This window comes from Lynx canadensis, chromosome B3 (assembly GCF_007474595.2).
Source record: "Lynx canadensis isolate LIC74 chromosome B3, mLynCan4.pri.v2, whole genome shotgun sequence".
Lineage (NCBI taxonomy): Eukaryota > Metazoa > Chordata > Mammalia > Carnivora > Felidae > Lynx > Lynx canadensis.
The window spans coordinates 68,510,975-68,535,475 of NC_044308.2; the positions used below are offsets into that span (position 1 = coordinate 68,510,975).

At 41.8% G+C, this 24,501-nt stretch overlaps 1 protein-coding gene and 1 non-coding gene across 2 annotated transcripts; both read right to left on the reverse strand.

Annotated features, from left to right (window-relative positions):
• Positions 1–7,197: 7,197 nt before the first annotated feature.
• LOC115515792 (transmembrane and coiled-coil domain-containing protein 5B-like) lies at positions 7,198–14,843 on the reverse strand. Its single transcript, XM_030317905.1, has 12 exons — positions 14,809–14,843; positions 13,925–14,074; positions 13,497–13,614; positions 13,111–13,158; positions 13,018–13,020; positions 12,513–12,581; positions 11,131–11,187; positions 10,584–10,643; positions 9,751–9,815; positions 8,795–8,870; positions 8,465–8,508; positions 7,198–7,396 (listed from the first exon to the last, which is right to left on the reverse strand). The coding sequence occupies exons 1-12, from the start codon at positions 14,841–14,843 to the stop codon at positions 7,198–7,200; spliced, it is 924 nt and encodes a 307-aa protein (XP_030173765.1).
• Positions 14,844–18,503: 3,660 nt separating this feature from the next.
• Positions 18,504–18,610, reverse strand: LOC115517312. The gene has a single exon (XR_003969776.1). It is a non-coding gene; the product is annotated as a U6 spliceosomal RNA (small nuclear RNA).
• Positions 18,611–24,501: the final 5,891 nt, after the last annotated feature.

A 24,501-nucleotide genomic window follows, 5' to 3' on the forward strand; every position in this document is an offset into this window, starting at 1 on the left:
AAGAAAGGACAAGCAGAATGGGAGCTTTCGTATTGAAGTGAAACTCTCTTCTTACGTAGAAATGTCCCTGCCTCTCCTCATTTATTTACCCAATTTGGAAATAAGCACCCCCCGCCCCCCGCTGTCTCATCTTTGCCCAAAGAGTCTGGAGGTTACTGTAAACACTTTTAGAGCTAGTTGTTCTCAGCCTTGGCTGTTTACTGGAATCATCTGTGGTGCGGAGTTGGGAGGAACTAGGGACATTTCAAAAACGTCAGTGCCCCTAAATGAAATCAATCTGGGATTAGGGCCCAGGCACCAAGATCTTCAAATATCCCCGATGACTCTAATGTATTACTAAGACTGACACTCTCTGGTGTAAAGGAAATAACTGGATTCCTCTTCCACAGGCCCTCAAAATGTTCTTTCTCTTTTCACTTCCTTTACTAAATAATGTGCCACTTTGGTCTGAGTATTTCTGGGAATCACCGGCCTTGAATTTTAAATTTAGGAAGTTTAACCTAGGAGGGTGCTGGAGGAGGTCATCAAGAGGACTCGACCACTAATGACACATGTGCTGCACTGGGCAATGGGTAGCTCCTTGCTGCCCCGTCCTTGGAATGTGCTTTCCACCTGCTTTCCCTGCAGTAGAAGCTGCCTCAAGGACGTCACTTTAAATTTTTTTTTTCAACGTTTATTTATTTATTTTTGGGACAGAGAGAGACAGAGCATGAACGGGCGAGGGGCAGAGAGAGAGGGAGACACAGAATCGGAAACAGGCTCCAGGCTCTGAGCCATCAGCTCAGAGCCCGACGCGGGGCTCGAACTCACGAACCATGAGATCGTGACCTGGCTGAAGTCGGACGCTTAACCGACTGCGCCACCCAGGCGCCCCAAGGACGTCACTTTGAAAGAGCCATGTGTTGTTGAGATCATCTGGATGTGGTATTTCACAGAACCTGCTTCAGGTCTCTATACAAACTTTTAAGATTCTGGCTAGCAGTCACCTATGGATCTGGAGTGACTTGACACTTCAGTCTTTCCTTGCCCTCTGTGTATGAGGGTCAATTTGCAAACCAATAAAGGGCCCTCAGGATTATCTGGTACACTCTTCTTCTAATCCCCAGAAATCTAATCCATTGGAGGTACAAGTTTATTGAATCCATCTTGAACTTTCTTGCGTACCAACTGTAAGTGAATAGTTAACAATGTCTCTTCAACAATCAGTAATCAAGGAAGCTGCTCTTAAGATTTTCTCTCCTGGGAGAATTTTCTTTCAATATTCAAAGGATTTGTGTAACTCTGTCCTCTCCCTGGGCAGTTTAGATTATGTAAAAGCCTGGGGGAGTTTTGGGATTATCATTCCGCCCCTCCCTTCAGTTAGGAAGCTCTTCCTCCTGCATCTTCACGGATTGAAATGCCATCTCTCTGTTAGTGTTTATATCAAGTGACACCTCCCCCATTAGCTCCTTCCTGTCCTTGATGTAATCTTTTTTGAGCCTCCTTGGCACTCTGTATCCTCTTATTGGTAGTGCCTTCATTCTTTACATTAGAGTTACTGGGCACTTTCTTTTTCCCTTGCTAATAGGTTATAAACTCTTTCAAGGTAGGAATTATATAATGAAATGCACAATTGTGTTGTGTTGTGCCTATTTTTCCTAGCACAGTAGCACAGGCAGGAGGGACATTAAAATTTGGTGAATTGAAATTTTTTTCTTGTAAGGTTGATCAACAGTAATCTTCCCAGTAAGGCAAGGAGAAGAGATAGGTTTCCCATTTCACAGGAAGTCACTGGTGCATTAGGCTCCAGGCTCATGTAGACTCATCAGTTTCCTAGATCAGAGATACTCACACCATGCCTGGAGAGGTGGGTGGACGTTTCAGCACCTACTCTCAGATTTACCTCTTATTTCCAGACTGCAACACTGAGTGTGACCTGTAGAAAGTTTAAACTGCCATGTGGTTTTGTGTAATTCTAGGTTAAACTGGCCTGGAAGGTAAGAAATCTCTTAGCCACCTACATTTGCAGCAGGAAAATTCTAGCAATATTTTCAATATGTGGAATGCAGGGAAAAGACCCACTATGAACATTTCAACTGAGCTTTACAGAAGAGCAACCTGCAGGGGACAGTGGCACCCCTGGGATGGGTTGGAGTCCCTCTAGGTCCAATTTTATAATGGTAACAGCTGTAACATGAGAGTGACATGGCTACATGTGAGAATTGAAGCTTTTACATAGGATTCTCAAGACCCCTTCAGGCAAAGCTGCTCTAATAATTACTTAAGTTTCCCTATTCTTCCCTCAATTCAACACCCTCACCCACCTGCAGGTGATTGTGGCCTTAGTATTTCAGCAGCCCCCCAATAAAATCCAGTTCTCCCACCTTGTATTCATACGAAGGTATAAAAGACCCATAATGCCTTAAGGCATTATCCAAAGCATTTTTAATTTTAATTGGAATCATGAAACTAGAAATATAATTAAGCTCCAAAGTAAAATTTCACATAGTGAATGGAATGATACTTCATCTCTAGAGTAACTTTAGGAAGATACGTAGCTGATTACAATTAACTGATTCAATAGTTCAACTAATTAGGAAGACTAATATTGGATTGGGAGATGACTTTGAGGGTCTTTATTACATCTGAGACATGACAGGCAACTGTCCTGGGGGAGTCAAGAGGTGGCCCCTGAGCCCTGGCTCTGCGATTTGCTAACTGGATAATCTCAGGCCATTCACCAAACTATGAAATGAAGACCATATCTAGCAATGTCTGCAATATAGTAGATGATCAATATATGTTGTGCTATTGATAGTTCTGAGCTCCAATTAAGTCAGCATTTATACTTCAGAGAAGCTTCAGAGTTACATCTAACCTTGATGTTGAGTGCTAGAATCTGCCACAAATTCAAGAGTCGTTGAGAGCATGGTTCATTGCTTATTTCTTGAACTATTCCTCCTTCACCTCTGCCTTCCAGTACATTTATTGTGCAGTGCCTGGCACATACTAGGAACTCAGTAAATGTTTGTTGATTGAAGCCTTTTTTTTTTTTAACATTTATTTATTTTTGAGACAGAGAGAGACAGAGCATGAATGGGGGAGGGGCAGAGAGAGAGGGAGACACAGAATCGGAAGCAGGCTCCAGGCTCTGAGCCATCAGCCCAGAGCCCGACGTGGGGCTCAAACTCACGGGACCGAGACATCGTGACCTGAGCCGAAGTCGGACGCCCAACCGACTGAGCCACCCAGGCGCCCCGATTGAAGCCTTTAAACCAAACTTCTTTACACATTCTTAAGCAACATCCTAAGAAACTATCTGAAGATGGTAAGAATTACAGGAGTATCACCCACTGAGACTCCTGACAAGAAAAAGTGATGAAAGCACTTCCAGTTTCCAGATGGATCCCCTGGGAAAGAGGAAAGGCCAGGAAAGGGCTAAGATCGCTGTAAGGGCTGAAGGCTGACCAGGTTGGAGAAGGCTACTCAAGGGCTATTTCTCACTTATGCAAGGATGTGGGTGGAGTAGTCCATAGAATCAAAATATGTCAGCACAAATGATCTTAGAAAGCATGCAGAAATCAACTTTCGGCCCAGAAAACGTATGTGACTTGTATAAAATTAGATAAGTAACAGAAAGACCAGGACCAGGGTCCAAGGCTTGACTCCATATTCAGTGCTTTTTTTCAAGACAACACTGGGGTTTGCAAAAAGATATTACAAAGTGCATTTTTTACAAAAGACATTTCCAATGCTGTGTTTGGAACAGGAGAAATGAAAGAGATAGGCCCCTCCTTAGGGCATGGGGTATAATATTAATAGATAAGAGTACTGTTTCACATCAGCCCTCTCTATCAAGGAAATTGATCTTTCCCATGATAAAAAGGATAGCCTGAAACAGTTAACAGGTAATTAAGTTTTAAGATAGGTGAGAAGATATAAGGAGGGTACCTAATCCATTTAATTGAATTCAAGCCTCTAGACCCAAAGAAATTCCATTTCAGAATACTGAAAGAATTTGCAGCTGTAGTAACAGGCTCCTGGGGGAGAGAATGATTAGCTACCTTAAAGGAAGGGTTAACTAGCTGCCTGGGGTCAACAAATTATTACAAGGCCAAAGGAGATGTCACACCCAAGCCTCTCTGCTTCAGCAGTTTCTACTCTACCACGTGTCTCTCTGGCATCTAAAGGGGCTAATCAATTCCTTCATAGAATCAGGGTTTTGAATGAAGCAACCAAACCAAAAAAAAAAAAAAAAAAGGTAATTGAGCACATGGTAAATCCTGCATTTAGTATTATCTTTTAATCTGTACAAATACAAAACAAAGGCGATGTAGAATAAGAATAATTCATATTCAAAAAGGTTAAGGATCTTGGTTGACTCCAAGTACATATCTTTGTTTGTTACAGCTGCCAAAATGGCTAATGAACTCTCGGGAAGCAGTAACTGTTCAGAATAAATAGGGCCACTGTACTTTGTCAGTCAGACCTCATCTGTAGTATTCTGTTCAGCTCGGTAGGTAGGTGTCCAGGGGAGGGTATCTAAGATAATACAATTCTAGAAGCCATGTCATGTGACTGCTTAAAGGACCTGGGAATGTTCTTTTGGAAAACAGAAGGCTGTTCAATTTTGGTGACTAAAATATGACAGAAACTGTTATTTTTACTGTGTAGCTTTATAAGACAGAACTAAGATGAACTACTAGGTAAAGACAAACTTTTCTCATATAAGGGAAAGGAAACTCACATTAGTTAAATACCCACCATGTGCCCCTTGTTATACTAGGTGCTTTGTATTATTTTGTTAAAATCTTTCAGAACTTGATGGCTATCTGGGAGGTGGTAAACTCCCAGTTGCTGGAAGTCAGACGTCCAGGCCACCACTGCTCACTTAAGGCAGCAGTAACCCCTTTTCTCCTTCCCAGACTTGGGAATGCCATCTAGGCCCTTCTGGAGCCAGTGTCCTGGTTGGAGGGAGGCTCTCTGGGTGGCAAAAAAGACCACTGGTGCTTCTGCAACATAGATTTCTAACACAACTTCAAGGTTCCAAATCCCCACTGGATCGCTGACAGTAAGTATGGGCCTACTATGTCCTTATTTTCCCAAGTTCAGATTTCCTAGCCAGTCTTGAATGTTAGGATGCTCCCAGGTCTGTCTAGGATGTATCTGTGAGAAGGACTTGGTGCTTGAGGAGAGCCTAGGAGTTCCATGAACTTATGAGGGATTGCGTGACTGGAGACTGCTCAGGAAGTAATACTCTGGCTATGCATTTCTTGGCCAACTGCAGCTATTTTCTTCACGTACACCTATAGTCATAGAATCATCCAAATACCGAAACCCTCCAGCCTAAGGAATCCTTCTGGCCAATAAATGGTATCAGCCAAGGTACTGGCAGGAACCAGAATTCAACTGGGAAGATTCCAATGAAGAGTTTAATGGAAGGACCATTACAAAGATATGAGCATGGAATCAGCAGAGGCACTTCAAATGCACACTCCAACCTCAAGGCTGTGTACTTGGCTGTCTCCCTGTCAGCCATGCTACACCACCACCCCTCCCCACTCTGGACATCCACACGGCTTCTTCATTTTGTTCAGGTCTTGGCCATTAATGGGACTTTCTCAAGTGAGCATTGCAGCTGCTGCTCCCCATAACTCCCTTCCTCCTCCCCCACCTAACTTTCTATAGCACCCAGTATCTCATATTTCTATATTTTATATTCTATATATTCTATATTATATATATTTATTATATATATTATATATATTTTAAAATATATAAAATTTTATATAAAATTATATAAATTTATATTTTATATAATTTATATATTATATAATTTTATATAAAATTACAAAATATATATTTATATATATATTTATATATTAAAATATATTCTATATTTTAATTATTTATTATTTACCTCTACTCACTAGAATGGGGGCAGAGATTTTTGTATTTTATTCATTGCTATAACCCCAGTGCCTAGAGCACTACCTTGTCCAAGGAAGAAGCTCAATAAGTATTTGTTTAATTAAGGAATGCTAATTGGACCTACTAGACCTCATAAAGAGAATTGTCCCAAAGTGACAACTGATCCATTTTTCTGCTTCAACTCGCTGATCATGCTCCTGCCCTTTTTGGAGACACCCGCTGAAATGCAAAGAGCTTTTATATGGCCACAAGAGGGTGCTGTTGATCAGTTTTTCATTTTTTAGGAGCCAGTCTGAGACCATTCACCCTCTCCTCCCCAGACCTAAAAAAAAAAAAAGGTGGGACAGGGTCAGGTCTATAGTCAAAGCAAACATACAGTGTATCTCTTCCATCCCAACATTGCCCTGCAAATGAAATTCAGTTAAAGCCTGTATCAAGAATGGTCTTGAAAGGACAAGCGGTCACCAAAAAGCAAGAGCCTGAGGACTGCATACAAGAAAGGAGATGCCAAAGGCACGAGAGGAAAGTGAGGAAGAAGGTAGGTGAAGATGTCTCAGGTCCGGAGGGATCGGAGGAGACATTATGGGTGAGACGGCATTTGAATGAGGATTTGAATGACAGGTAGGGACAAAATCGTGTTTGGCTGATTTTATACACTACTTTCATGGGTCACTTGAACTTTAGGGTAATTTTCTTCTCAATTGAGAATGAGTAACTGTGTGTGTACATGAAAAAAAAAAAAGAGGTCAGCTTTTCAGGACATCCCACTCCTATATAGCATAGTATAAAAATAAAAGAGCTTTAGGAAGGACAATGTGTTGTTAAACTATGGAATGAAAGCAAGCCTTATATCCACCTCCTGATTTCTTGTTGAAGGGCCTTTGTGCCCACCCCAGAGGGAGTGTAGAATGTCACAAATGAAGGCATGATTTTTTTCTCTGTTTTCATTAATATGGAGCAGAGAATGGAAGTACTGGTGGAGGGGAGTTTCTTAACTCTGAGTGCAACTTTTCTCAAAACGCCGGTGGAAACTGAATGTCTTAAGGAGGCCCCCAGACTCACAGACCAAATTCACAGACCCAACACAGTGAACTCTTGTCAAACATATTCTTTATTTGAAAGAGAGCCACTCCAAAGGGAAAGTAAGGGAAGAGAATGAAATGAAGAGGTCAGATGTCCAAGTCAAGGTTCCCACTTCCTTCTTGTCCCATCCTTGCTTGACACGGGACTGCAGCCATGTCCCCTTCTCCACTGGGTGTGGTGTGGAGCCCCCCACATCACTTCCGACTAATGTGGTAGGACTTCTTCCACCTCTAGAGTGAGGAAGGGAAGTAAGACCTCCCTCAGCCTCTTCAGGGTGTCCCTGCTGATTACCATGGGTAGGACATCCACAAGAAGGTCTGGGTTCGTGTACTGCAGGTGGAAAAGCACATAGCCCAGCAGCCTAATGAAGATCATGACCATGAAGACACCACACCTGAAATGTCTGCAAAGAGACATTCTCGGTTAGTGTGGGGGGAAAGAGACAGCCCACGATCCAACTATAGGAGGTGAAGCTTACACTCATAAATAACTGGTGAATTGCTTTCTTTGGGAAAAACTGATGGGGAATGGAGACACAGAGGATGAGGGTAGGGGATAGGTGATGGCAGAAAAAGATTGATGTAGCAGTTAGGAATTTCATATGGCTCTCCTGATAAGTAAGCCCTCCAACAGAATAGATGTCCATATAGAAAAGCTGGAGATGCAAAAGGAGATTTTCCAGGTACTACATATGAGGCAGGCCTTTTGGGGTTGTCAGAAAATGTTCAGGACTGTCACACATGACCGGTGGCCTTCTTCAGGTCTACTATAGTAAGCTGTTCTAGAACTTGAAATGGGATTGGACATCTCTGACATTAACATCCAGGCAAAATCATTAGGACAGGTTTTTCTTTCAAGTGTCAAAAGAGACTAAGTTAAACAATACAAGATGTGCATGTGTGTGTGTTTTCTTGTGTGCTCCCAAGAAAATTTTGCACTGAAATCTAAGGCCTTCAGTCTTCAACTACATTGAAATGTCATAAATTGAAGCTCTTCCTTAAAGTGTCACATGGAACATTTCAGAGTTAGTCTCCTTGTTTCAAAAATTAAAAAAGAAATGGCACAGAGGGTTCAGGTGACTTGTTTTCTAAAATTTTACAGTCTACAGTAAGAGAACTCAGAAAATTAATGCACCCTGAACTGTTGTTCCAGCAAAGAGTATAGGAGAGATTATTAGGTTCAGGACCTGGAAAATAGAAAGGGGTCATACCAAGGACCATAAGAACAGGAATTCAAAGTAAAATGCAACCTGCAGTGTTCATCTTGAAGAAATAGCTTCTTTTTCGACCCACCAAGTTCTGCATAACCTGGTATTGAGAAGGAAGGAATGGCTGGAAAAAATTTGGAACTGCCTGATGTTTTCTGGTTGGTGGGTGTATTTATCCTTGTTCCTTCTGTCCTGACCAAGTCACTCGCTTCTACAGAGTGAATGGAGCCTAGACTAGCTAAAAATCAAGATTCTACCACTTACCTGTACCAAAAGATTCTCTTCTGTTTCTTAATGATGGTCTTCTCCTATGGGAAGCAATAAAAGCCACAGCTGTGCCTGTCCATGTGGTCACAGAGAGGCAGTGTAGTGGGGGTGACTAAGAGCCACCCAGGAGTCAGGGGTCAGGCTACCTGAATCTGAATCCTGACTGCCACTTCCTAGCTGCTATAAGTGCAGCACAAGGTACCAAGCTTCATTATGTCCTAACTCTAGGTTTATTAAAAAGGGGAAGGGATGTGGGGAGCAGGGAGAGAGAAGCCAGGGGAAGAAGGGATAAAAAAAAAACTCCAGTTTGGGACACGGAAGACATACCATGTTGCTTTGGATGGTCTCTACCAGAATTGACCCAGGTTTCAGTATTTGGGAGGAGTTGTTCTGGGCTTTGAATCTGGGCGAAAAAGATCAGATCCAGGAATGATATTATATAATCTGAGAGACTGGTGAAAGGTGCTTTTCTAAGTCATATGACATCTATGATTTATTTCCTAGATTCTTGATAACATTCACAGTGTTCAACATTCAAAACTCATAACTGTTCAACATACAAAGAACCAGGGAAATGTGGTCCATTTTCAAGAAAAAAAGACAATCAATGAAAAATAACCCTGTCATAATTCTGATGTTGGGTTGAAACTGCAAAGTCTCACACATGTATGGTTACTTGACTTATAAAACAAGGCACCACTGAAAATGATGTTCTCTGAAATAAATGGTGCTGGGTCATTTGGCTATCCACACAGAAAAACGTGATCTTGATCTCTACCCCACACTATAGATAAAAAACAAATTCCAGATGAATGCAAATCTAAGTGTAGAAGGTAAAATAGTAAAAAAAAATTCTAGGGCAAAGCATAGAAAAATAGTTTGTTTTTTTTTTAATTTTTTTTTTCAACGTTTATTTATTTTTGGGACAGAGAGAGACAGAGCATGAACGGGGGAGGGACAGAGAGAGAGGGAGACACAGAATCGGAAACAGGCTCCAGGCTCTGAGCCATCAGCCCAGAGCCCGACACGGGGCTCGAACTCACGGACCGCGAGATCGTGACCTGGCTGAAGTCGGACGCTTAACCGACTGCGCCACCCAGGCGCCCCAGAAAAATAGTTTTATGACCTAAAGAAAGCACTAAGCAAAGAATAAAAACAACAACAAAAAACCACACACACACACACACACACACACACACACACCCCAAAAACTGGCTTGAGAAACATTTTGCCCTTCAAAGACATCCTGGGGACTTATCAGGGACATCATTTTCTAAACTTACACTTCTTGTTCAAGAAGAAGCACCTCTTTTTCCTTTTCCATCTGTCTCAGAATTTCCTGGTATTTCTTCCCATGGAAATAAAAAAAAATTGTTATAATGAAGAATTCCCCTATATTTCAGTGCAATGTCACTGATGATTCTCCTAAGACTAACTCCTAATATTCCAAATGGTGCATGCATGAGTATACACACACAAGTAGGGAAATGTTCTAATAAAAGTTGGGAGATACTGTGATTAGATGGATATGGATATATGTATACATATATACATATATGTATATACACACACCATATACATATATATGTATATATATGTATATATGCACACACACACACATACACACATGGACATACATACTGTAGCCAGATGGGTATATATATATACACACACACACACACACACACACACACACACACACACATACATATTGTGGCTAGATAGATATCTAGAATATATATATATATATATATATATATATATATATACACACACACACACATTCTCTTTGGATTCTGCTTGTATTCAAATTCCATCTCTGATGGTTACTAGTTGTGTTTCCATAGCACATTACCTAACTCCTCTAAACCCGTGTCCTCTTGATCATAATAATACCATCCCCATAGTTTTACTGGACAAGTTACCGGAGAAAAATACCGTATGTGCCAGTGCCTGACACAAAGTAAATCCTTAACATACACCTGTTTTGTTAGGGTTTCTATTGTATAAAAGGCATTCTTCCCTGTGGCAGATTTTATCCTAATGAAAAATTAAGGAGTCCACGGCTTTGGAGAAATTCTGCTTCTACTCTGACTTGCCCTTGCAGGTAGTGTACCTTTATGTAGAGGGCCTGGTCCTCACAGAGCTGATGCAAAGATTGGTAGTCGCCCTCTATCTAGAAAGAAAAGAAAATTAACAAATCTCATCAGAACCAAGCCTAGGCTGCTCCCTGGGACCCTAACTGGTACACTGGACATTGGTTACCTAGCAACCTGTTCCTTTAAGGGAAAACAAGCACATCACAGAGCAGTGATCTCATCACTCATGAGCAGGAATGGTGTAATTTTGAGGGGAAAAAATGGTTTGCCCAGGTTGTTGAATGCCTATCAGGTAAAACAGGAGAAGTCTCAGGACACTTAGGTTTGGAATTCGACAATAGTATTCTGAGTATTAGAGGTAAAAGGATGTTTAAGAAATGGTAAAAGCAGTACTTCTAATATAAGCTCTCTTTCCCTTCACCTGCATGTGAATCAGAAATTTGTCTGCTGGATGTTCTTATTCCTCCCCATCCTCTGCCTCAAGCTGTCCTATTTCTAAGATCTTTGGGTTTCTCTCCTATTTATATCCTGGACAAAAACTCAGTGAGGAGACATTGCCTCTACCTTGAGCAATTCCTTCTCTTGCTTTGCACAGGATTCTGTTGACTTTTGTAGCCTCACCTGGAACACAGAAAGTTAATAGCATTCTTTTATGGAAGGCAAGTGGGTAATGGTCACCCTCTATCCAAACCAGCAGAAAATATGATAAAAATGACTATCATATATTGAGGGATTGAGGACATATTATAGCAAACTAGGATGGACACTATCGGCAGCCCTGTTTAACACATGAGGAGACAAAATCAAGGAGAAATTAAGTGCTTAACTTTAATCATTTTAATTTTTTTAAGTTTTATTTTTTATTTATTGTGTGTGTGTGTGTGTGAGAGAGAGACAGAGACAGAGACAGAGACAGAGAGTGAGAGCAAATAGGGGAGGGGCAGAGAGAGACAGAATCCCAAGCAGGCTCTGTGCTATAAGCACAGAACCTGATGTGGGGCTCTAACTCATGAACCAATTGAGAGTCGAGTGCTTAACCGACTGAGCCACCCAGGAGCTCCAAGTGCTTAACTTTAAAAGTCACCCAGTGGCAGAGCTGACATTTAAGCATCGGTCATCTGACCACCCTGTCCCTGAGCCTTACCATCCTCCTTCCTCTAGCTCCACTGACCAAAGCTCCCTGGCCTCTTTCTCCTCTTTCTCCATAGGGAGTACTCACATGCTGTCTGAATCACAGAGCAAAAGAGAAAAACTGGGCAGTAGGGCTCTGGTATGGTGGTCTCAGCTAAATTGCCATATTTGCCACATAAATCTGCAGAAAGCTTCCCAATAGGGCTTCTGTCCTCTATTGGGCATCCACTTCATGCATTCACTCAGCAAATATTGTGCATCTAATATGTGACAGGCACTGTTCGAGGAACTAGAGAAACAGGAGTGAATGACATAGACAAAAACTCTTGCCTTCATTTGGTTTATCCTCTAATAGAAGAGAAAGATAAAGTGAATTTTAAAAATAAAACTTTTTTGGCCTATGAGCCATGGGTTGGAAAATAAGTTAGGATTATTGACAATCTCTATATAATTATGGAAGTCAGCATTCTTATCCTACTTGAACATCTATATCTGTGTGTCATTTAGATCCTAAACTTCTTGGGAGTCCTGATGTGCATTCAGAACATGTGCTCTGTTGACTGACGGGTGACGAGCTCTCTGGAGCAACTTCCTCTGCTTGGATGACATTGCAGTGAACTCTGCTGTTACTTGACTAATTATGTTGTGAATGTCCCATAAGCCATGAAGTAAAGTAGAGGGGACAGAAGACATTGGCACCTCTGTTAAGCACACAGACATACTTGGCCTGGTAGAGTCCTTGAAAGCAGTTCCTCCCCAAACCTAGAATTGACACACATCTCCCAGAAAATCCCTAGGTTTGTTTCTCTACTCACCTTCAGTTCTACCAACATCTGCTTTAGGGCTTCTTTATCAAGGCCAGTGTTCTTAACTCTCCTTGAAATCTGAAATACCATTCCCAAAATTGTGGACTGAGTGACACAGACCTAAAAATCTGGGATAGTGGCAGACTTTGGGGTCTCAGGGCTAGGGAATGGCGGTTAGTTAACTTAGATCTCAGATAGAAGCTTGATAGAAGAGTGTCTCCTTCTTGCTATGGGAGCTGTCTGACTCCAGGCTACTTGGATATACCTTTCTGTTCCCATAAGCCATGAACATGGGTGCACAAGGAGGCAAGGAGGAAGAGAGGGAGGGGAAAGGGGGGCAGAATCCTTTGCATATGGGGGAGGAGGGAAAAATCTTTTCTCCTTCCACAGTCCCTTAGCTCTCTCACCAGATCTGTAATCCCAGGGAACAAATGGGGCTGTGAATCAAAGAGACTCACTAAGAGATCCAGTATGTGGCAGAGGGGAGGGAACACACACATTTAGCTGGTTGCACCTTCTGGTCTTTCTGACTGAGGAGTTCAGGAGTTCAGATGATTCTGTCCAGATTCCTAAGAAATGAGCCTCTTTCAAGGGTGGCCCACCTTACCTTCTGAAGCTCCACCACCTTCCTGCCTAGAACCTTGTTGCTTTTTTCCTGTGGAAAGGAAGAGGTAATGGGGATAAACCAGCTCTACTCTGGTACTTTCCCCTTCCCCCTTCTCTAAAATAAGGCTTAAGGATAAGTGCATGGAGGGGGAAAATTGCACTCTGGCCCCACTCAGAGGCCACTCAGAGGATCTGGGAACAAAGCCTGGGCCTGGGGCCCCCATGCCAAGCACTTCATTCTCAGAGCATGAGCACTCTCTTAAACAGCTGTGATTTCTCCAGACACAGAAACAACCATAGATGATGATCCTCTGGGAAAGAGAGAGAGAGCAGTGGCAGACTGCAAGTGAAATGCATCACATGATCCTTTTCTAGACACCTCCTTACCAGCTTTGCTGTCTCTGATTTCAGGTTCCTCAGGGATTCCTCCTTCTCAGATACAATATGGTTCAACTCCTCCCTCTCGTTGGCTTGTCCTAGTGACAGGGCAATCTCTCTTTCCAGACTGAAAAACAGTCACCCAAGTGTGGATCAGTCATAAGGAAGCTGCCAGCACCCTAGCCTAGGAGGCCACTGCCAAGGTCTCAGGGAACCAGAGAGATTGCCAAATGCACTGGCAATTCAATGTCAGCCTGATGTGGAAACATAATGCAAACATCTATACATAAAGGCTTCTGGGGGCGTCACAGTTCATGCTTCAGAATTTAACACACCAAGATTTACCGAGAAAAAAGGAAACCTTCCTCCCACCTTCTTTATTCCAAGGGCCATTCAGTTGAGGAGAAGCCCTTGCCTCACCAACTGCAGAGCCTGACCTTTGAATAGCTTCTTCTTTCTCTTGAATTTTTCTGAGAAGAACCTGATTTGCCTCATCCAGTCTCTGCAGGTCCTTTTCAAGGTCTAAGTTCAGGTAGTCAAGGTTTTGTTTTGTGACTTTTAATTTCAGTATTTCCATCATTTCCTGCCTATAGGAAAATTGTCTTAATTACTGAACTCAGGATAGGAAAACAGAGGGGCCCTAGGAAGATTTCCCTGGTAATCTCATTTATCCTCCCATCTTCTTGTGTTACTATGTCTAAGCAGCCCTGTGTTGTAATTTTCCATGATAAATTGATTTCTACAGTGTTTTGCATAAAATAAGTTCTTGGAGTCAAATCACAGTTTAATTTTAAATATTATAAGTGGAACCCATTTAAACACAAAGCTTTTATAAGGCAGAATATTTTTTTTTCATACAGATAACTATGCTCCAACTTATTTAAAAAAATCTTATTTAGAGTGTGCAGAATCTAAGATATACCTATAAAGCATTTAAATATCTGTGAGGGAGAGGAATTTCTTCAGTTCCCTTTTGTTACAGGGAGTTTATTTTCTACCCCAGGCAAGTAGGCACACGGACTGGGTGGGGGGCAGGGATGGGAGTGGATCCTTTCTCCAAATAAGACTGGTTTGCTTTTTGAGTCATTAACCATTTCTAAAAACCCCATCATAGTATGAGGAAGTCCAAAGATCTGAAACCAAAGCCTTTTCTCCCCAGGAAGCCCCCGCCCCATCTCCCTCCCTCCCATCCAGGTTTGAGGACATAATGTCCTGCACAATGGAGGTTTTCTTCCTTACTGGATTGCTGCAGAGACCCTTCCCATTGCAGATCCCCTACTGAATGTTTTAAATTATTATTATTATTATCCTCATTACTTACACATCATCCAGTGGGTCCTGTCCAACTTCTTCCATTGTGGGTTTCCTAAAATGTTAACACAAACATTTATTACAGAAACATAGCCCCTAATGTTCAACATTGTAACATTGCCCCACACGGGCCCAGGAGGGAGCAGGCAAAAGTTTGACCAGGCAAGACAGAGCCAAGAAGAGACCCATGCCTTCTAGACCCCCCTGCTTTCCTGGATTACTAAATTCCAGTAATTCAGATTGTGTTTTAACTTAAAATTGCCTAAACAAATCCCCCAAGAGCACAGAAATTTTTCTGTTTTCACAATTTTTCACATTTTGGCTACCTTTCCCTTTCTTGGACTACATTTTTCCAGTCACAGGTAAAGCACTAAAAGTACTCAAGCATAGGTCTAATGGCAAATGCACTGAGAGTTTATTTCTAACCCAGAACTCCAGGAAAACTTGGAGGAAAGATAGAGAAGAGCCAGAGGGTGCCATAAAGCTGGCTGCCTGAAATTTATGTCTATTGCCATCCTAGTTCTAACAAGCTCTAGATGTTACAGGCTGAGTTGATCTTAAAATAGCAGCAAAAAACAGCAGCATGGACAACAGAGTACTACTACCAGCAGGAAGAAACAAATATTGGGTTCTCAGGGATGGTGTCTCCTAACGATTGCCCCAAAAACGAAAGTTCAGGACCGAAACCAATCTAAGAAAAGTAGAGTTCCAAATTCCCCTCTCCTTTCATGCTCCATCTTCCCTTCCCTTCCCTTCCCTTCCCTTCCCTTCCCTTCCCTTCCCTTCCCTTCCCTTCTCTTCTCTTCTCTTCTCTTCTCTTCTCTTCTCTCTAAAGCTTTTTGGCTTTAATTCTCTTTTTAATGCTTTCTCCTACCTCCTTCCCCTTTCATAGCCATCCTGCATTTTCATTTTTTTTAACTACTGTGATGAAGCCCTCTAAACTCACCGTTCTCTTCCCAAACGAGATTTCTTCAGTTCCCACTGAGATCTCCAACTGATTGTCAGAACTTTCAGAAAAGGTATGTCCTTGCTGATTGGGTTCTCCCCATATCACCAGACCCATCCTCTCCAGTAGGGTGGGGCAGCATGTCATAGTGGGTAGGGATAGGGGGTGGCCATAGCTCAACATCACCCCTGTAGGCAGCATGGGAGCAGAGTTCAGAACTTCAGGGCAGTTTCAATCTCTTCCTACACAGCAATAAGATCTAGGAACACATTTCTGGACACGGGGTAAATCCCTGTGAAATGGGAATCAGCTCTATGGAACACATTTTTTCCTTTCCCCAAACCCCTGGGCCTAGTGGAAGTTGAGATCACTCTCATTTCTTTTCCTTCATCAACTCCTTGTGATACATGTGAGGGCTGCTGTGCCCAAATCCAAATTATGCCTTTCTCTTTAATGCATCCAAGGGCTATGGGGTAGAAATGCTTGAGAGCAGGCCAGGAGGAATCAGAGATGTCTTATCTATGGGCCAGGAAATCTCTCACTCCCACTGAATTGGATTCTTGGAGCTGCAAAACAAACTCCTTTATTTTCCCTCAACTGGCACTACCAAGACATTGGGAACAAAAGGTCTGATGTTTCAAAGATGGAGTATAGGGCGGTAGAGCAGGACAAAGGAAAGAGGAGTGTTGGGTCTGGAGACTGGAGTCCACTGCCTACTCCTTCAGAATTCCCTCCTCATTTTCTGTAAGTTACTGGAGCCCTGGATGGGATTTCCCAGACCAGTGTCACTCTACTAAGCAATTCTGGATTCTCTGAGAGAGAAGAGGCAGTGTACAGAATTGGAGGTCAGTGAAGGTGTGTACTTGCATTTCAGATCTGTCCATTTCTGTCCCTTACACTCAATTCACTCCTCCATGATGTAAATGTAACCTTTTCCAGCTGCATCGTACTAATCTCCAGTCCCTGGAAAGGCCTTATAGAACAGAACATACCACCGTGTCTCCAAGAAATATCTCCCGTGCAATATCTGTCATAATCTTATCCATCCTTCTCAGCTCGCTTCAAATGCTGCTTCTACACTTTCCCAGATACCAAGCCCCCAGTCCATCAGAATTAATCCCTCCAACCTCTGTTCTCCTCTTTTGGTATTTTATATTGTTTCTAGGAATGTGCATTACTGGTGTTTATCCCACAATTAGGCTGTAAACCCCTTGAGAGAGTGTATTTTAATCGGAGCCACTCTGATTTCCCTCCCCAGCTGAGCTCCAGGAGAACCATTTACACATAATTCAAAGGGAACGGTGCCCCTTGGAGTTGTTCAAGAAGAGGGCAGCTTAGAAAATGGAGAGTGGAAGGTAGGCTGAGTTAGGGACAGAAAGCACCTGAGTTTCATTCTGTCCTGGCACTTTACAGTTGTGTTACCTTAGGCAAGTTACTTGATCTCCCTGAGCCCAAGTCTTTTGACCTGTGAGATGGGCATTACTCCTACTTCACAAAGTTGTGGTGGAGATTAAATGAAATAATATACGTGAAGCTCTTAAACCAGTGTGGCACTCAGGAGCACTTAATTCTCATCTGTTCTCCAACACTGTGCATGCTCCATTTTTCTGTCTCATATTACCTTTGCACATGGAATGATGCCCAATGATTTTAGAATAAATGAATGAATGAAGGACTCATTGCACTCCCTTTATCTAGAACAGGTGTTATCCTCCCTTTTCTTACACCTGAGAGATTCTCAACTGTACATCCTGATTAGCACACTGTTATTAACAGCACAGTGCACCATAGCAGAATTCTCAACAGAGGGCCATGCCCCGCCATGAGGCTGATCTACAATCATCAGGGATGATTGCCAAACGTCAGCTCCTGCCAAACGTCCCAGGGCAGTAGTTGCTTTGGCTGGAGAACCACTGATGAAGAACATATTCTCTACACCAAACTGCCACTCCCTTTTCCGTAAAGACACTGCACAAATTCCCCCTCTCCATGATCTCTTCCAACATGAACGCTTCTTAGCTTATTGCTCTAAGTAGACCACATGCACTTTGGAAGTGACTGTGTTTGCCTTTTTGCTTTGACACTAAGAAGCGAAAACACATTTGAAGCCCAAATTTTCGTGACTATACTAGTCATTGTGGCCTTAGTCCTATTCCCTTAGTCCTATTCTCCTATTCATTTTTCAAGTAGTGCTGATATTAAGTTATTTTCCACTATTTTATGTTAAATCTATAGTTCCAGATGATACAGATGTAAGTAAACATAAATACAGACTTAGGAATATAAATACTAACAAATAGACAAAGATCTGAGAGGGCTAGTGTGTTTGGGTGGCATGGATAAGAACATTGGCTATGGAATCAGACCGAATTGACTTTGAATACCTGCTCCACCACTTCCCAGGTGTGAGGTCTTCTTGGACAAGTTACTCAACCCCTTGGCCTTCAAGTTTCGAATTAAGAAAGTGTATTTGGATCATTCTGTGGCATATAAGATACTTTGAAAGTGTGGGTCTCCATAGATATAAACTTGTTTTTTTCTCCCACACCCCTAGATATAAACTTTTTTTTTTTTTTAAATTTTAGCCACATTTTTATTTTTTTTTTATTTTTTTTTTTATGAAATTTATTGACAAATTGGTTTCCATACAACACCCAGTGCTCATCCCAAAAGGTGCCCTCCTCAATACCCATCACCCACCCTCCCCTCCCTCCCACCCCCCATCAACCCTCAGTTTGTTCTCAGTTTTTAACAGTCTCAAAAATATGGAACGCTTCACGAATTTGCGTGTCATCCTTGCGCAGGGGCCATGCTAATCTTCTCTGTATCGTTCCAATTTTAGTATATGTGCTGCCGAAGCGAGCACCCTAGATATAAACTTTTAAGAGTAGGCACCATGTTTCTTTTTCCTTGGTTAATCTCCATGCAGTGTATAATCCGTGTACGTGAAACACTCACTGTGAATATATACCTAAGTACTTTCTTCCTTGATATAGTTCCATTCACGTTTTCCTAGCAAATAGAAAGAATAATATCATGTGTCAGGATGACAAAGACTTTTTAACACCTCTTGTTTTTAAAATAAGTCTAAAAACAATCAGCTGTTTGGATTTCCTATGGCCCTCCCTTACACCTATCAGTTACACTGGTAATGGCTCACCAGGGAGCTCTAAGCTTCAGGCTTAAGTAAACAAAGATTTGATGGCTTCTATTTACTGTTTTGAGTTCCGACTTTGTATTCTCAACAGCTTAGTTTTATTGAGAACAGCTCCTTTTTTCTTCCAGTACCTGAGGCTATAGAGGAGACCTATGCTAATTTACATGCCTGCAGAATTCAGTCTTAACCTTTTCATTAGAAATCCCACAAGTCAGAAGGGTTTGTGTTATTATGTTATTTTCATTTTCTACAAATATCACATCATGGCAAGACAAATTGTTGCAGTGTCAGGAATTAACTCTGTTTTCTGATTAAGAAGAATTAGTTTTCAATCAGTGGGTTGTATATCTGGAAGAAGACCAAAAATTTAGATTTAATATGTGTTTTAAAGACCTTACATTCTTTGCTTTCCATACAAATATGTAAAAAATTTAATCTTTTGAGACTTAAAAAAATTTTTTTTAATTTATTTTTGGGAGAGAGAGAGCACACGCACAAGTGCATGCACGCAAGCGGGGGAGGGGCAGAGAGAGGGGGATAGAGGATCTGAAGGGGGTTCAGCTCTGACAGCAGTGAGCCCAACAAGAGGCTGGAACTCAGGAGCCATGAGATCATGACCTGAGCTGAAGTCGGGCTCAACTGACCAAATCACCCGGGCGCCCCTAATCTTTTGAGATTTAGTTGAGAGCCATTTATTTTGCATTTTGTATAACATTAAGACTAAGTTGTCAATCAAAACTAATAGATAAAATAAAAATTTCCTACATCATAAGAGAGAGTTGTTTAGAAAGTAACAGAATTGTACAATTGGTCATCAAAGGTTGTAATACTTGGGTGGAAATATAATGAGTGGCATCATCATCAAAAAAGAAAAATATCCCTTTCAATCCACCATGATAAAAAAAAAAAAAAAAACTTTTCTCATGATATCCTTACTATCTGGGATAGGTATACCTACTAAGAATTCCTGGATTATTTGTAAGACACTGAGTCATTTAAGATAAAAATAGTGACAACATAGGATTCTTGAAAACTCTAAAACCTGCTTTATACTCTGTAATGCAACCTATGATAGGGTGTGTTGAAAGTTTTGCTGGTGTACTGCTTTTTGTATTCAGTGGATTCACTGAAAAAATGAACAATTCAGTTAGTTTTAGGTGTGGTCTAGTAATTTATGTTCAGCAACAAACCTTTTTAACAACAAAATAATTCATATGTAAGCAATAATCATATACACTGTCAGTGGTATGCAAATTGGCACAATAACCATGGAAAACAATTTAGAGAAAACATCCACTTTAGCAAAACCACTTTTGGAAAACTGTAAATGGCAGAACAGAACATGCACCCATCCTACTCGCCAGTAATCTCACTACACAGCATACTCTAAAAAGAAAACCTCTTGCACATATACCCCAGGAGAGAATGTACAATAATTTTTACACAGCAGTGTTAATAGCAAAACACTAGAAGCAATCCATATGTCCAACAACAGTAGAATGGAGAAATAAGTTGTGATATACAGCAGAGGAAATAATTTTATACTCAATAACATTGTTGAATCCCCTGAACATAATAGTATAGACTTTTTTTAGTTTATTTTATTTTGAGAGACAAAGAGAGTGAGTGAGCAGGGGAGGGACAGAGAGAGAGAGAGGGAAAGAGAATCCCAAGCAGGCTCCTCGGGGCTCGAACTCACCAACCGCGAGACAGTGACCTGGGCGGAAACCAAGAGTCCAACACTTAACGGGCTCAGCCACCCAGGCACCCCTAAACACAATATTGACCAAAAGAGGCAGAATGTATGCATTCTAAATTGAGATATATAAAGTTCAGGGTAGATTAGACTAAATAATGTATCTTAGAATACATATATAGGTAATAAATCTGTTAAGAGAAGCAAGGCAATAATTTTCATAATATTTTCAATAGTGGTTAATATTCTGGAGAAGAGAAGGGATGAGATCAGGATAGGGTACAGAAGGCTTTTGGAGTGTATTTTGCTTTCTAGCCTGGGTACATGAGTGTTGACTAGTTATTAGTCCTTAAACCCTCCACATGTGTTTTTATATTATGTTTATGCTATACTTCACAATAAAGCATACAGAGGAAAGACAGCTGGGTTTGGGGTCCTGATGGCTGAGGTCCCTATAGCCCCAGGGGATATTCACAGTTAACAGCTGAAAGAAAGAGGGTTAGCCCTTCAGCAAAAGGCAATCCCCTGACAGACTTTTCCCCTTAATCCAAATCTAGTGCTGATCTGTTGAAGCAATCACTCTGGATTTGCCAAAATGGGAAGATAATGGCAGGCATGGCTTTAAGCAGAAATAGGAAGGGGCACATTTCCAATGGGGGGATGAAAGCCACTTGGTTCTGAGGTTTAGAATTTGCAAATTGCCAGTGAGGGGTCTCATATCCGCCAGAGACATGTTAGGCTTGACCCACACTTGTTTATAATTTTTTTTAAGTTTTTATTTATTTTGAGAGAGAGAGAGAGAGAGAGAGAGAGAGCATGAGCAAGCAGGGAAGGGGCAGAGAGAGAGGGAGAGATTGAGAATTCCAAGCTCCTCTGAGAGTGGAGCTCCAACTCACAAACAAGTGAGATCATGACCTGAGCCAAAACCAAGACTCGGACACTTAACTGATGGAACCACCCAGGCACCCCTATAATTTTTTTGTTAGTTGCCAACAACTTTAAAACAGGAGATTTTGTGTGAAAATCTTGAATTTCAGTTCCTCTCGAAAGCTCAAATATGATAGCATTGGCTCTATAGTTAGATAGAATGTTCACTCTCCAGTTCAGGACTGTCCCCATCAGTCCCTATTGGTTTATACTCAAGTTGCTCATTTACATTAATCCATCTCTGAAGGCTTGGGCAACACCTGACTTGTGGGTTCTGTGAGCAACATGAAAATGTGGTCCTTTTGCTTCTAGAGCTCCAGAAATAAGACTGGGCATGGCAAAGGCCAAGGGAATGCCTGTGGAGACTGGGCCCTAAATTACAGGTCCCTGAAGCAGCAATGAGGGCCCCTAGGGCCAGCCTGCAAAGATCTGGTAGGGAGGGGCCGGGTCCAGTGGGTGTGGCCAGGGGAGCCCCATGGCTGTCTCTTGGGGCCTCACAGCAGCCTGAACCAGAAGAATGTTGTTAGGGTAAAGAACAACAGTTAACACTTCTCTCTGGCTTTTTCTGGATGATGGAAGCTCAGAATCCTAGTATAACACAAGAGGTGGATGGCAATGGGAGGAAGCCACAGAAATAAAGTGATACTGGGCATCTCGTTGCTCTTGAAAAGGTGAGTTCAGAAAGAGATCTAACTTGATAAAGAAAAAGTAATACCTGTTTTGCATTTTGATTATAGTGAAAATGTTCATTCCTGCCTTTAATGTGGTGTTTTACGACTTCCTATTTTGATGGGAGTGAAAAAAGTTAACATATAAACATGTCCGCCTCTTTCTCTCCTCCCATTCAAGACAGTGACTCTTATGTTTGCTAATTCTCCTCGCTTTCCTCACCCTCCATTTCTTTTTAACAGCCCCTGTCCTTGCACATGTGTAGGAAATAAAGCAAACTGAGCTTATAACAAACAGCTGGGAGAGGGGAGGAGAGGAAAAGTGGCTGTGGCTAGGGTTGGTGGGGGAGACCAGGAGGCAGCAGGACTGGTGAGTCAGTGGGTCCTATCCTTCCTGGAGGGAGCCAGGGGTGAGTACGAACTTTGTGGACCACAGAACGGTAGCAGTGGGGGTTGCTTGTCATGAAATAAGTAGGATGCCCTTAATATTTAAAATTTTTAGTATTTGGGGTTCCTGAGCGACTCAGTTGGTTAAGCGTCTGACTCTTGATCTCTACTCAGGTCATGATCTCATGGTTCGTGAGATCGAGCCTGCGTTAGGCTCTGCGCTGACAGTGAGGAGCCTGCTTGGGATTGTCTCTATCTCCCTCCCTCCCTCCCTCAAAAAGATAAATGTAAAAAATAAAATTAAAATTAAAGAATAATATTTTTAGTATTTATGACAGGATAAGATTGGAATGGCTATTGGGTAGATTGGGAGAGGGGAGACTGAAATCTCAACCTGATGCTGGTACTGAGAGGAAAAAGGATGATGAGGATTTTGGATTCAGGGTTACTCTGTAGCCTGGATTCTCCAGAGTGAATGGGGGACTTAAGTTAGGCGGGAGGGGCCTGTCCAACTTTAGAACTGGGCAGGTGAAGGAACGGATTGTAATGGAACTGATAAGATTTGGGCAAAGGCCTGAATCCAAAGGGGGTCAGCAAGGATGCTCATTTCTATACTGCCTACAGGGGTGGGAGGCTCTCCTGGTTGGGAAGAAAATCAGATGAAGGCAGGGAAACCCTGTACTTCATTGCTGCTGGGATCACTAAAAGGTCCTCACTATTTTAGGGAGGGTATTTCGTTCAACGTTTTCCATTCATTTGCCTAACGTGACCATGCCTCACTGCTGAATGGTGGGGATGTATTTATAAAAACAAATGTTGATTTTTATGATTGCCATAATGTCCATCAAGCCATTCTAAGTATTGGAATTCAAATATATTCAAATTAAACTCATTTAAATTCAATGCATATTTGCATAATGCCTATTGTTTATATAGTATTTGAATCTTGCCAATGTGCCAACAGTGTTCTTTATAGCATTTTTCCTAACTCTAGGATCCATTCCAGGATCACACATGGCATTTAGTTGTCATGTCTCTTTAGTTCTCTTTTACATGAAACAATTCTGCCTTCTTTTGTCTTTAATGACATCAATGTTCTGAAAAGTATAAGTCAAGCATTGAATGGAATGTTCTCCATAGTACCTAATATATACCCTACATATAATCTTCTTAAGACTAAGAAAGGTACAGAGAGAAAGAGAGACAATCTTAGTGTTCAAGGGACCTGTGAAATTATTTCCACAATGCTTAATTCTAAAAAAAGTAAACTAATCTACAGGCTAACTTAAAATTAATTTTTAAAAGAGCAATTCAGACATTACATTTTCATTAGGCAGTTGCTTCCTAAAGAATGGTTTGGGGGGGGCTGAAGTATATGTATTCAGAAGGTTCCATGAAAGAATCAGAAGCCTGAAGGCTGGAAGAACTTGGATAGAGAGAACGCAGGGTGTCAAGTACCTTATGAACAGGGTGCCTCTCAGTGGCAAATTACATTTTCCGAAGATGACCATAATAATCGCTCTTTCTAGGACCCAGCCACCCCTTTATCAAGTGAGAAGTCCCAGTCTCTTCTTCTTTGAATTTGGCTGAACTTGTGACTGTTTCCATAAATAGAATGCCATGGAAGTGACACTGAGTGACTTCCTAGGCTAGAAATGGCCATGCAACTTCTGCCTGGTTCCCTTGGAATTTAGCCACCATGCTTTGAGGAAGCCCAAGCAGCCCATGGAAAGGAATCAAAACATCGGGCCTCTGGGCCTGGCTGAGCTCCTTGGCAGTAGCCAATACCAACTTTCCAGCTATGTTAGTAAGAAATCTTCAAGGTAAGTCCTCTGGCCCCCAGTTGTACAGCCCTAGTTAAACTATGGAGAACAGAGTTGCTACTCCCACCGGGCCCTGCCCAAGTTGTAGATTTGTGTGAA